At 42.1% G+C, this 14,932-nt stretch overlaps 1 protein-coding gene and 1 long non-coding RNA gene across 6 annotated transcripts; both read left to right on the plus strand.

Moving 5' to 3' along the window:
• Nucleotides 1-5,846: 5,846 nt before the first annotated feature.
• Nucleotides 5,847-6,923, plus strand: LOC102714502 (basic blue protein-like). The gene is made up of 2 exons (XM_006662803.1): nucleotides 5,847-6,094; nucleotides 6,405-6,923. Exons 1-2 carry the CDS (start codon nucleotides 5,926-5,928, stop codon nucleotides 6,605-6,607), a joined length of 372 nt encoding a protein of 123 aa, XP_006662866.1. The 5' UTR covers nucleotides 5,847-5,925; the 3' UTR covers nucleotides 6,608-6,923.
• Nucleotides 6,924-10,637: 3,714 nt separating this feature from the next.
• LOC121055717 lies at nucleotides 10,638-14,845 on the plus strand. Of its 5 annotated transcripts, none has more exons than XR_005812708.1 (4): nucleotides 10,638-11,152; nucleotides 11,244-11,331; nucleotides 12,004-13,326; nucleotides 13,548-14,845. It is a non-coding gene; the product is annotated as an uncharacterized LOC121055717 (long non-coding RNA). The 5 variants fall into 5 exon arrangements; XR_005812707.1 differs by having other exon boundaries at nucleotides 12,004-12,143; nucleotides 12,252-14,844; XR_005812705.1 differs by having other exon boundaries at nucleotides 11,950-14,844.
• Nucleotides 14,846-14,932: the final 87 nt, after the last annotated feature.

The following is a 14,932-nucleotide window of genomic DNA, read 5'->3' on the forward strand; positions in this document are numbered from 1 at the left end:
GACTAGAACACCCACTGCACCTAAAATCGCGGCGAAGAAGTTTGCTAGTATTTGCGGCATTCTAGGCCGGTGCTACTTTAGCATAATCCACAAACACGTGGACCAGGTGACTCCAGCGGAGAAAAACGAGGCCTGGGAAAGGTTCAAGGGATGTTATGACTTCCCCGAAGAAGCTGAGAGAGCCCTGAAGGAAAGAGCGATGCAGAAGATGGGTACGGCTTGGAAGAACCTGAAGTATAAGCTACACACTGAGTACGTGCTCAACCACAATAACCCAACCCCATTTGATGAGTACCCGCACATCACACCCGAAGTTTGGGAGGAATTTAAGCAATTGAAGAGCACGTCGGAGTTCCAAGCCATTAGTTTGGCTCACAAGGAGCTGCAAGCTAGGAATGAGCATCCGCACCGGTTAGGAACGGGAGGATACATAGGCAGAATGGACCAACGGCGCAGGGAGGATGAGGCCGCCCGAGAGTCTAACATCCCGCCTCCTTTTGCCGACATCCCGGATGAGCGCGCGAGAAATTGGGCACAAGCACGTGCAAAATCCAGTGCCGATGGGACAGTTTTCTTCCCGAAGCCCGCGGATGCCCAAGTGTACCAAAATATAGTGAGTTTGCAATTTGATTAACATCACATCCTCGTAGACATGCGTCATCGAACTCACATTGTCTAACCAAACTTGTCTTGTGTAGGTTACTCTAGTTACAGAACAAAAGTCCTCGCCAAGCGAGGTCCAATCTAAGCGGAGGGAGGATGACCTACTCACCAAAGCGCTTGGAAACCCTGAGCATCGAGGCCGCACAAGAGGAATTGGTTCGACCGTTCCTTGGAAAATTGGCCTCGCTTAGTATAGCTGGCAGTACAAGAAAAGGAAAGTAAGCAAGGCGGACAAGGAAATCCGCTTGAAGGAGCAAATATGAGAGGAGTTGCGGGAGGAATTTAGTCAAGAACTTAATGCAAAGATGGTTGAGGTCGAGGCAAGGATAAGGCATCAGCTTGGACAGAGACAGATGGTCGTAGTTGACGAACCACCTCCCGCCGTTGTAGAAGAAGTATGCCCTTCATAGCGGAGAAGGAGCTGCGCGTCAGCAGAAGTTGAGGACGTAGCTCCTACGGTGCCGGCCGCAGTTGATCACATTCAACTAAGTAGCGACCTATTCGAAACTTGATCATTTTTCAGTATGTATATATATCCTTACATTAAATACATGATTTCAATGCACGTAGGATACCGCCATGTGCATCTTACGAGTAAGGGTGACACCCACCTGGTGCTGTGATGCTGCGGAGGGCCAAGCGTACAAGCCAACTGATACCACGAAGGTGCATGGCGCGGACTTGGTTGCTGGACACGCAAAGGTCCAAGTGGACATGGTTAAGGATGACTAGCTGACATGGCCGTTACCAATCCTCCCAACGACGAGATCATGACACTAGGGGCGGCTCATGGGAGTTTCATCCAATGGCCCAAGGACCTAATTGTCATTAAGTTGGCTCCTAGATCTACTAAGCCGTCGACTAAGCCAACTGCTCCATCTTGCCCATCACCTTCAGCTCCCACCGCTGTACAACAACTGCAGACACAAGCCGGAGTGGAAGCTAACATTGATTTTGGCCCTACGATGGCCGACTGTCGTAAGGAAACCCATGCTCAGTCGTTGCCTCCAATGGTTGCTTCTAAAAGGGCCGTGAAAAGGGAAAAGGCAAGGGGAAGGCGCCAGGGCCGTTAGCTCCCAAGAAGCTTAACCTTGACATTGTAGTGGCCAATCCACATCAAATCAAGTTAGGCATGCCTTTGGTTGTAGACAGCGTCCTTGGCAAAATGGGGTCTTATTCCCGACAACTACATGGGTACTACATGGAGAGGACCAACGTGTCAAGAAAAAACAAAGATTCATCCATAGTCGGGTACCATGGTCCTGAGCCATTCCTGTCGTCGCCCGCGTACTTCGTAGTGGGATTCGACGATTTATGCGACCTTTTTCGACAACGGGCGATCGACACAGGGTTGTTGAAGTGCTACTCCTTTAAGTATCGATAGCCTTAGTACAGATTAATTATGCGAGTACAATGCACCGTACAATGCTAATTGTAGCTACTTCACTTTTAGGTTATGTTGGAAAGAGTCCCGACGGACAAGAAGCCAAGTAGGCTTTCTAGACCCTCAGCAGATTAATGGCACGCAACTGAACAATGCTTTGGAAGCGGCTGTCGAATATCTTAAAAACTGCTTGTGGGCACACCAAGACAAAGACTTTATCGTGTATGCACACAACCAACAGTAAGTACTCCATCCATAGTTAGAAACTATTTCAAAACATATATCCTCGATTCATAACCAGAAAATACGTTATGAACGCAGATATCATTGGATTTTGGTGTGTATTGTCCCTAAATAGAGTAGGGTTTACTACCTCAACTCTCAAAAGAGCGACAAGTACAACTTCTCTCCTCGAACCTCTGCCTTGGACTCTGCATGGGACCAGTATGTCCTAAAGGGGGGCAAGCATCAAGGAGGAAAAGCAAACCTACACCACCACCTTGACTTCCCTATCCAACAATAGGTTGGCGACACGTGTGGTTTCCACGTGTGCCACCACATGCGAAATCTTATTATGCAGGTGAAGAATTCAGATCTTGAGGTTTGTGTAATGTTCCATTACTACGGCTTTACTTATAGTATTCTAACCACGTTATGTAACTTTCTAATGTTTCATCGCCATCTCTATTACAGGCAAATATAAATAATATTTCCTCCCACAACTTTGGCAATATTAGAGAAGAATTAGCTTCCTTCTTGCTTTCGGAAGTTATATCATCAAAAGGATCTTTTCATGCCACTTCGATGCCATCCTAAACAATTTTCCCTCTAGCTTGTGGTGTAAAGCTAAACAATTTTTCCGAGTAGCTGTGTGTGCTATAAAGTATAACAATTTTAATTCCCTGTAACTTATGGTGCAAAGCTAAACAATTTTTCCATACTTTTTAGCTAACTATGTGTTTACAAATATTTGCCACTAAGATACTATACATCATGTGTTCTTGTATATATTTACATGATGATTGCCGATGAAGTACAATACTTGCAGTGCACAAATATTAGTATATATCTATATTGCTCACCAAATACATCTGTTGTGACCAAATATTTGTATTTATCTCTTCTAGGATTGTATATTTATGCGTGTATATTCCAGAGGGCATGGCTAGCAATCCAGAGGCTAGCCGAAATACAAATTTTATTTTATTTTTTTGTATTTTATTATCGATGACGGGCCATAATAAAAGCGCGTTGCTATTGCATTATTCGTGACGGGCTTAGAACCTACCGGTGACGGGCTGTAATTTTAGCCCATCAAAGATAAGTTCATGCACGTCCTACGTAATCGGCTGGATGCCTATCGGTGACGGGCTATAAAATGAGCCCGTCACAGATGACTAGTATCTTTGACGGACTCTATTCCAAACCCGTCACGGATACATTATCCATGATGGGCTGTAACACCTTCCGTGATGGGCCAACGTTGAGGCCCGTTAGAGATGCCTACGATCCGTGACGGGATTTTCCTGTCAGTAATGTATCGGTCTCATCAGTGATCACTCAACACTGACCAAGCCAACGTCCATCACCAAAAGGCCTTTAGGCCCGTCATAGATGTCAGGTTCTGGTGTAGTGATTACATCTATTTCAGGTTATAAGTAAGATATTTTAGCTTTCTCTATAGTTATATGAATACTAATAAATCTGAATGCATATATAGATAAATATAACATAACATATATACACTGGTTCATACATGAATCTATAAAAAATCAAAATATCTTATAATTTGAAACGTATGCAGTAAACGGTAATTAAACTCAAGTTAGCTCGTTATATGATTATGAATCCATTCAAACCAGTCGCTTCGATTTTTTTTCTAGTGTTAGAATTAATCTATACCATCCATACATCTGTAGGATCGAACAAGATCAAACAAACCTATCAGAGGGGGTGAATGGTAGGGAAAAAATAAAACCCAAAAATCTTTCGCGAAATAAAGGATTACCTCTGTTGAAGAAATTGACGAAGGCTTGCTACCTTGATCGCGTCGCTCCTATGTCGCCGCTACCTTGATCGCGCTGCTCATGTGCCGCCGAACAGATCATCGAATCGCGCCACTCCTATGACGTCGATCGGATCGTCGGAATCCAAAAAATCACCAGTAGATGAAAGTCGAAAACGTAGATTGAATGATCTTGACTTTATTGCATCAACTGGTATTTATAAAGTACACCAACAGCACTCCTATCAAAATCGTCGATCTAGAATCAACAACTAAATCTTACAAAAAGCACACCGGGGGCATACCCCTCGGTCTTTATTTATATCGAAAAGTCTATCACTAAATAGGAGTAGGACTCCTTATACTAATACGACTCATCCTCGAAAAGTATTTCCAATTAGAATCCAGTTTCTCAAACCGTGCGAACGCGCGGTACAGTACCCACGTGCTACAGTCGCCGGACGTGAACAGTACACGGTTGCTACAGTAATCCGACTCGCTACAGTAGCATCCCGACTCCGCTACAGTAACCCGTGGCCTGCTACAGTAATCCGAACCGAGTACTGTAGCAAATTTCTTTCCTTTTCTCATCCAGTTTTGATCCGATTTACTTCCCGATTTTTCCAGCGCTTACGCATACAACATGTGAAAGCCCGTTACGATTCCATCCCACACGGTGTTGCTACACCATGTGCCAACTCGTATTCAACATCGTCACCTGGCATCCTCGATCGTCCGGACCTCAGCTCCTCCCTGAGCCTAGTCACGATCCCACCGCCATTGGCCGATATTGACCTCAAGTCACCTGCACAACTAGAGACAAATCAACCGTTTCCGAGCAGAGATATCGCAACCTGACTCACATTAGTTACACACACTCGCACCAACACCTTTATTGTTTCCAAACCAAATTCAATTTATCAACCAAATCGCAAGCCAATTGTTAATCACAAAATATTAATCATGCATATGATCTTACAACATCATTATATCATAAACAAATAGATGCTCTTATGACATTATTAGTGATTTACTACTTTTTTGAAAATATTTGGTATTTGTATTCATAAGATTTAATTTACACGCTGATCCACTCGGAATGATATATATATACATCAGTTGGGACACGTAGACTCTTTTCATGACACCTTATCCACTGCAGCTTTAAGTTAACCATGCACACTGTACACTGAAGTTCAGATCATCCAACCAAAACCAAAACCTACCGTGAGCCCGTGGTTTCAAGTGAAACGACAAGATTGATTTGCTATCGAATGAAATTAAGGGTTTTGTCTATTGGGATGTCCACAGTTAAAACTGTGACCATGGTTAACTTTCTCCTAACCTGTGGCTTCACCCGCAGGAAGAAGCACTATTCAAGACAAAGCTCACAGGCTAGAGCTTTTTCATGCTTGCCTACTCATGCACCACAAAGATTGGTGACCGAACAACTACACTATAATTTTATCTGGAGGAATCAAAATCAGCACGTATGCACTAAGTGGATCATATTTTGGCTTTTTGAGACAAAAAACAAACCGTATATTTGCAAATAAAAAATAATTTATGAATAAAACTTTTATACATGTGTTTTTGCCGTTTTAGAAGCAAAGGCTAAAAAAAATATAATACGATGAAAAAATCCTCAAAGTCACCTCCAAATTTAAGAATAAAAATTTAAACTTTGGCTTACAAGAATGAGAAGAAATGAAAAGAGAAGGGGTGTAACACCAGCAACAAAATATAAGCAAGCATACGGCTATAAATAGGGGCATGAGGCTTGCCATACTTTGCATGCACATAACAGATATATCATATCACAGAAGCAAACTTCCAGTGCAGTAGCTAGTTCATCAGAGCGTAGGCCAATAATATGGGGAGGTACAGTCTTGGCCTTGTGGTTTTAGGGTTGCTGGCCCTTGCGTTTTCGACCACTGTAATGGCCGAAACACACGTCGTTGGAGATTCCAAGGGCTGGGACTACTCCGTGTCGTTCGATAGCTGGGCCGATGGAAAGGTCTTCGCTACTGGTGACACTCTTGGTACAGAGACAGTCTCACTCTTTCTCCTCTCTATCTTTCACATGCACAAACATATATACATGTTACAAATTTCTCCATGATATATATCTTTTGTGCTCTCTCTCTCGCTCTCTATTTACATAACATTTGAAGCTAGTTATGTAAACATTAGCTAGTTCAAATAGTTCGTCTGTCTTTTGTCCAAGAACGACGAAAGTAAATCACATCATGTCAGTACGCTTATTGATCACCAGCTATAGTTATGACGATCTCGATTAGTTTCCATGTTATATCACTCGTCGTCCTGACTGCGTTGTGCACGTACATGCAGTTTTCAACTACAAGCCCGGGGCACACAACGTGCTGGCCGTGGACGCGGCGACGTACAGGAGCTGCAAGGTGAGCAGCCCGGACTCGGTGGCGGCGGCGACGGGGACGGCGTCGTTCCTCCTCAAGAAGGGCGCCAACTACTTCATCTGCGGCGTCGCCGGCCACTGCGCCGCCGGCATGAAGCTCCGGGTCGTCGCCAACTGATCAATCCCTTGAAATCTATATATAATACCGACACGATGGCTGCTACCTGCTGCAGTCTGCACTCTGCAGCAGCAGCCTAGCTTGCTCGGTTTGGGGATTTGATCGTATGTGTATGTGTGTAAACTGTAGTCTATAGTAGCTCGAGTGCAACACTACCGGGTCTGCCATGCTGATCACCTGGATGGGCAGCATGGCTCTGCATGCTATCTGCTTTGTGTGTTCTGAATAATGACCCGAGTGAGTGCATGCGCTGTGCGCACCTGTGTGCCTGTGTTGGAACTACTTAATATATGGTTCTTCTTCACCTTTGATTGGATATCTGACTACAAGAGTAAAATAATTGCACTTTGCAACCGATATTTTCGGTTTGCAGGAAGGTGGGCCAATAGACAAGCACACCATTCCTTCTGAGGGTCAGTTTACGATTTTTCTGTGTTGTCAGTCGATTTTAGGACCATCCGGTGAAAATCTTGAGGACAATAACAAATATATTAAAATCTAAAGAGGGGTGCTATCCCAAGTTGTACATTTTCCAGAAACTACGGGCTCCTTTGAAATACAGGATTCTCAAAACACAGGAATAAAAAATATAGGATTTCTGTCAACCTAAATCCTATGGATTAGAGAAATATATAGAGAAAACCTACAAGAATAATCATTTGGATCAAGTACAGAAATAAACATAGGAATTAAAAGCGAGAGATAGACACAAATACTTTTTTTCATGAGGTTGGATCTTATGTTGAAAATCCTCCAAAATTCAAATGTTTTGAGGGGTTCCTAAGGAATTTTAGAAGAATTTGGAAAAGTCATTCCTTTGTTCCAAAATGTCACATAGGAATTTTTTTTCTATAAAAATCTAATCCTTCGAAATTTTCTTTTGTTCCAAAGAAGCTTTAAGTGTGGTTTATTGAATATGCTTGGGCTAACTAAACATAATGTATAGGCATGTGGTCCTCACGCATGTGGCACTCGATAGCCCATCCCTGGCCCTTTAGTGCAAGGCTAAAAAGTTAGCCAACAACAAGCTATTTAATATTGCCATGTTATCAATAGCCATCTAACAACCATCACATATATAATAAATGGTCTATTAGGTTGGCTCTTAGTTTGCCACTATTAAATATTCAGCTATTTAGCACTTGATGTGCACATCATATGTTATGGTTACATCTGTATGGCCATTTGATCAACAATCACGAATGCTCATCCATTCATGCACTTATCAAAAACAATATGGAATATGACCAGATTAAGGCATGGTAATTATAACAGAAAAAAATGGCCATTTCATCAAAGATAATTAGGTGGTAGAGTGCTAATTAATCTACTATGCATGTGGTGAGCAGCCAGGAGAGCATGAGCAGCAGCCCCGCAAGACAGCATCTCTGTACAACCACACATCTCTTTACATCTCCATACCCCCGAAGAAAATCACAAAACATGAACTATTCAGTGTGCTGACATGCAAGCACAGTAAGCCTGGAACATATCAAGACATATCAATTCATCATTATGTAGCAAATTCATCCGTACATAGTACGAGGCTATAAGCAAGATTTACCAAACAAGAAAAAAATGTACGTAGGCTATGCATGGGATATTTTGCCTTTCCTATCCAGGAGCCTCGCGAGCGTACGCATCGCACCCATGCAAATGTTCACGTATTAGACATTCCCTCCACCTCCGGTTGCCACTCATGAGCAAGGTATTCCCTTTTATATTCTATTTATTTAGTTATGGTGTCTCTTGGTTTCGATATATCTCCTTTTTTCTTTTGATTGGTAGTAATTTGAGTATTTGGCAAACTTCGGGTAGAAGCAATGCAGCTTCCGGTGTGATACTCCCTCCTTGAGGGAAATTGGGAGTAGTTCTGCTGGTGGTGCATGTGTCGTTTTATTTTGGTAATCATGTTGTATTAGTTGACATTACTGTTAAAAATATAAGCATTTGTAGATTTAATTAATTCCCTAAATAAATCATGACACTTAATAGGAAAACAAACAGAACCATGTAATATGATCTAGACATATGTAAATTAAAGCACTACGTACATATGAATAGATCAAATATAAGAAACATCACTGAAACGTACCGATGATTTAGAATCGAGTTCTCAACTAGAGCGTTCACGGCTCTAGGAGCATAAACCCTGCGCAACAGCACATGTTGATAACATCATGCTACAGCCGAAGAGGAAAGATAGCCATGGTGGACAAATAGGTGCAGTCATACTTAGCTCTTCCTAGAAACATTATTCACCATCTCCTTGTGGCAGGACGTGTAAGGCGACGGTTACATAGATCTACTCTTCCAATCCGTTGGTGGACACAGGCGAGCCGGACATTGTGGGCGACTTGCGATGACATAGTACATAGGAGGTAGCATACCGTAGATATCGTTCACGTATGCTTCATGGAGGCTCGACTCAATATTTATAAGCAAATCAGGACATGTGATTAGGGTGCTTGAATGATCTCAGGAACTCATAACCGAACTGGATAAATTACGTGTATTCTATTCGAACTTCACGTAAACCAGATAAATAGGAGTTTCAAAACAAACTCTAGATAAATCCAGTAATATTTGCAGCAAAACAAAACTGCAAAAGAAAGCAGAATATGTGCATGCACGAGGAGCTAATTAGTAGACCATTGACACGCATGTCGCATGCATGAGCCACCCATGTTTGGCCAGGCAAGCGAGCACATACATGTAGTTCTCCAGTTCGATCTCTCTCACACCATTTGCTGAAATGACTAGGATACTACTATCCGTTATAAGGAGATTTCCATCTCCTTGTTAAATAAGCTAAGTGGTACTAAACTTTACATGCATACCTTTTCATGAGATGTTCTTTTAAGATTTTCTTAAAAAATATTTCACCTATGGGCTAGACCTATGATCTAATTCCAACAATTAAAACTATGTTATGCTACTATGTGTTTTGAAACATGTCGCTTGAAGTTGTCTGGTTATGCTAAACTATGTCATTTGAATATTAATACTCGATCATTAAACTCTGCTGAAGTCTTTCAACAATCAGGATTATTTGAAATGTATCACTTCTTGTCCGGTTATGTTCACGCAAGCATGCCTCCCGCGGGAGGTGGAGACGGGGATCACTCATTGCCTGCCATGTGGTAATGGGCATAACCGCACGCAGAATTCTCTCATGGGTGCTCGCATCGATAGAAACTATCCATATCCATCATGCCCAATTGCCATCGTTAATCGTGAGATGGTAATATTCCTTGCTTTGGTATGTTTTGTATACTATGTATTCATCCTTTCGTATGGTAATATGCAGATTTTATCCACCAACAATGTTGATTTTATCCCGAGATGGTAACATCTGCCTTTACTTTGTACTCCATATAGTTTTCATATTTTCAATATCAAACTATGCTAATGAAGCAGCACTGCCAATTTCAAGTGACATTGAGTGCGATAGTTGTACCATATGTATAGGCTTGGCTGATCCTATGTGAAAAAGTTAACATCTACCTTACAGTGCATCAACATGAGTCCTTACTTCTACATCCTCATCTCTTAGATCCAACGGTCTATCTTAGTCTATCTCTAAATCAACGGTTGGCATCATCTTCAATCTACTCTCCACTCAATCCGTCACACATGCGCCATCCCGCACGATTTTTTTTATTTTTTAAACCTTTTTAATAAATAATTTTATTACTAAACCTTGGGAAAAAATATTGCCACCGTATTAATCTTTTGGCCACGCCATCAACATTGGCGTGGCAAAACAACGCTGCCACGCAGAGTTTTTGGCGTGACACGCTTATCACGCCATTGTAAGTGGCACGACAACATTGTTTTGCCACTCCACTGACACTGGCGTAGCAAGACTGCCACGTCGATCAGGCTGTGCGGCAGCGTTGTCTTGTCATGCCACTAACATTGGCATGACCAAAAGGTTTATACGGTGAAAATATTTTCGCCCCAGGTCTAATACTAGAATTATTTATTAAAAAAGTTTAAACAATAAAAAAAATCATCCCTCACCCTAGCAAACGCCCGCCTGCCGGCGCCGCCGGCCCGCCGCCCCTCCATCGCCTACAATCTTCTCCAGCCGCCTCCTCCCACCGTCCCTAGCAACCGCCGCCGCCTCCGTCTCCGCCTCTGCCGCCGGCCCGCCGTCTCCCTCGCCGCCTTCCTCACCACCTCCGTCCCCGCCTACGTCACGGCCTCCGTCGCCGCCTCCAACGCTCGCCCGCTGCTTCCGTCGCAAGATGAGGCAGAACCCACAAAGCCGAACCCGAGCCCTCCCATTCGATTTCAGAAGCCAAACCCAACATCAACACCGTCGCGCCGCCGCCGCCGCCGCCACCGAGAAAGAGGAGGGAGCGATTCGCATCCACCGTCGTCGTCTCCAGGTTTCACGGGAGCAACACGCCAGCGCCGGCTTCCTCTCCCTGCTTCTGCCTCTTGGGGATTCACCGCCTCCTGCGCCGAGGTCGCACCCTAGGGTTCCACCACCGCCGCGTCGCCGCCAGCGGAGGAGCACTAGGATAGAGCGAGATGGTATGCTGATCCTAATTCGTTTTATCTTTTCCTTGCGATTTGTTTCGACCTTCGCCGCCTCATGCTTGCTTGCGTCGAATTTTGGCGGCAGGCCGGTAGGCTTCTCGCGAATCTCATCGTCATGGGCGAGACCGTGCTGGGCAGCGCCGCGGTTCAGGCGTATCGTCAAGCCATCTTCAGTGAGTAACTCTTTTCTTGATGAGCTACTCTAACATGCCGTTGCTCGCATCGTGACTGAGTGTGATTGATGGTCAATGTAATAACTATTGTTAATTGGATTCGTTGTAGCTTACTCATCGTGATTGATGGTCACATTAGTAAATATTGTTAATTGGATTCGTTTTAAATAAGTAAATTACTAATAGTCGTCTAGCCTAAATGGAATTTTGGAAATACGCGGTCTGTTCCCCTGTTCCTTGTGACTTTTTGTCGCCACTTTGGATATGTGCCAGGCTGCGAGACATGATATATCATGACTTCTGTTGCCAATCAAAATGAGCATAGCAAAGAGTAACTTGCTAATGGAGAGGAAACAATCACTTGTTCTACGCATATATGTGCTATGTTGTGTATTGAAGTCATTTGATAGATTAAATAACCATTTGATAAATCAAAATGATGCCTTGAACTTTATTCCTTTGTGCATCATGAGTCTTTAGTTCTTTATGGATATGAGGATCGTACAATAGGTTTAGGCTGTGTTTGCAATCTGTAACTTTTGATGATTCTTGATTATGACTGAGTTAATGGGATTACACATATTACACTGTTCCAACCTGTTTGCTTGAATATTCAAGATTGCAAACCAAAAGAAGAGGATTACTTTTATGCTAACCCCCACGAATGCCTAGCCAATTCAAGAGCAGAGCCAGAGGAGACATGGTCAGCTTCACGGTGTCAGAGCTACAGCCTCTAAGAGCAGAGCCAGAGGACATCCCACTGGACATTGTTTGAGGATCAACATCTTCTTGTGAACAAGCCGGCTCATATGGTATGTGCCATTTTTCTTGTATTTTTTTTTATTTTCACCGGATTGCAGTGATACTCAAGTGTAAGCTTTGGTTACACGGTTCTTATTTCTTGTTTGCTTTGCTCTAAGCATCAACCAGCAGCCGTGCCTTTACAGTACTGGAGCTCTCGAGTCTGCTTTCTTCTGTGACAAATAGTCTTAACATTCTAACGATTGCACTTTATTGTTTCAGCAAGTTTCAGCAACAGTCCCTTCATGGGTGGTTGGCTGGGTGCTAACATTGTTCGTTTAGTCCTTCCCTTCCACTGCTCCTAGATTAGTTTATTCTATGTATTTATGTTATAATTTGCACAGATGTCATGGTTTGTAAATTGTAGCTGTTCATCAAACCTGATAAACTTTTCTTGAAGGTGTTATTGAACACTGCATACCTGTGTTCACCTATTGTGCACTGCATCATTTGTCATCCCTTAATATGATTTAAACTAGGATGTTGCATACTTGTGTGCTTGTGACTGTGACCTGATTTAAACAACTACAAACAGGTAATTTACAACCACCTCTCCAGTACTTTTAGGCAAAAAAGAGTTAATAATTGCATTTTGAGTATGTATATGGTGACCAAAAGTAATACCAGTTGATAGATTAAATTTCCTGTTCTCTTGTAAAACAAATAAATTTTGTAATTCTATCCTAAAACAACTTATGTTTATTTATTTTAACATGGTAATGGACGATTTTCTGCTCCCCGCTGCCGTAGCCTCGCCATCCCCGCCGCCGTCACCGCACCATCCCCACCGACGCTGGTTTGGCTTATACTTTTTATTGGTGAATGTACAGATACATTCCTTTTATCTAAAGGTTACATTGGGCAGCATTTTTAAACAAAAAAATATTGGTGTTGATGTGTTGCTGGTTTGGTAGGATGTCAAATGATAGCATCCTTTGGTTGAGATGATGAACATGATTTTACTGCCTGCATCTTATAGTATCAAGTTTAGTATTTTTTATCTCAGAGTACATGTTAATTGTTCACACACAAACAAATTTTTGATTGGTTCCATGGAAAATCTTGGGTAAAGAGCCAGTTATTGTTCTTATTGGTCATCTATTTGTTCTTGCTCATCTTGCACCTGATGGATAGACTCTGAAGGGATTCGTTCTTGTTCTTGCTCATTCTGCACCTGATGGACAGACTCTGAAGGTATGTTCAATAAAAGAAACTAGCCCCCATTGTCCTGTGTTCAGTCTTATGCCCTGCTTTTTCAGGGCTATATGCTGATTAAATGTGATCTGTACTTTTCACCCTGGGTTATGCCACTACCGAGTCAATTTATATGGAGTATAGACTCATTCTAGAGTTCAATCTTGTTATGAATGCTTTATATAATTGTTCCTGCCCGTATCGTCTCCTTATTTACCTAGGAGACAAGGTCAAAGCCGTTGTTCCTCCCTCCTTCCACCGTCGGCACTTACAATGGCTCTGCCAAGGTGGGGGCGAAGAAGTAGGGACCCGCGCAGGTTGGTCCACGATCTCCACCTTTCTGTTGCAGTTTTCCTGGTAGCTTGAGTGCTCCATGTCGTGTTGTACTTTATGTACTCGCTTAGTTTTGCTCGGGGTATCGCGTGTGGCTGCGCTTGCATACTGGCGGATTGGTACATTGTCAAGGGGATCACGGTATAGCTTGAGATGATCGTTAAAGTTAGGTTTGGTGATTACTACTCTGCATGGCCTCGGTGCGTCCTACATATTTGGGACTAGCCTAATTATGGTTAGAAATTATTGCCGGCATTTTTGCTACTATGGGAGTGTAAGCATAAGAGGTCATTCGTCATATATTTACTGTCAGTTTGTATTCTCAGCTGAGCAAGCTGGGGTTACAGTAAAAGTCCTTGAATAAACTTTACATTTTATTGTAGTCACACTACATGAAGTCGTTGTTATCCACTGTGTCCATGATTCTGGGCCCTGTTTGAGATATATTATTGCGCGATTATTGTCGTGCATTATTGATTTGATTATAGGGATAAATTAAATATTTTGAGAAATAACCTTAACATTAATGAAGTACAATATTTGTTTTTGTTGACAAAATGTACTTTTCAAAGCATGGAGCAAATAGTCCGATGAATAAGCTGAAAAGAACATTGCCAGTCTTGTGCATATGTAGTCGAATATACCCCATGATGCTAGGTAATTTTTTTGCTTTACTAAAATAGATTCCAATTAAGTTTCAATTTATAACTCCTATAATTTACTACAAGTCACCATGTTTTGTAAAACTAATATACAGTTGAAAAGGCATGTTTCAATCATTATCTCCATATATTTATTCAAATAAGCAATTATACCATTATAATATCGTTCTATTAGGTGCTAGGTTTAACATGACCAAATTTGCACATGTATTTTTCAGAGTGCACTTCTTAACATATAGAACCTTGGATCTGTCTGGACTAGGATCTTTATATTTCCTGTTCTATTTGTATAAATCCATAAAGTCACTTTTTACCTATGTTATTTAATTTTTTATTTCCTGTTATATTCGATCCTACGGAATTGGTCCAAGAGTGAGGGTCATGCTGTAATCTTTGTATTTCCTGTTCTATTTGTATAGACCAATAAAGTCACTTTTTACCTATGTTATTTATTTTTTATATTTCCTGTTTTAATGGGCTAGAAGCACTACAATGGATTATTTTAAAGTATGCATCTTGATTTTTGCTCTCCAGTTGGCCACTGCTTACATATTTTAATTTTGGTGAATGTGCGTATTTCAGTCATATGTTATTTGAAACAGGAAAGAGGA

Source organism: Oryza brachyantha, chromosome 11 (assembly GCF_000231095.2).
Source record: "Oryza brachyantha chromosome 11, ObraRS2, whole genome shotgun sequence".
NCBI classification, from domain to species: Eukaryota; Viridiplantae; Streptophyta; class Magnoliopsida; order Poales; family Poaceae; genus Oryza; species Oryza brachyantha.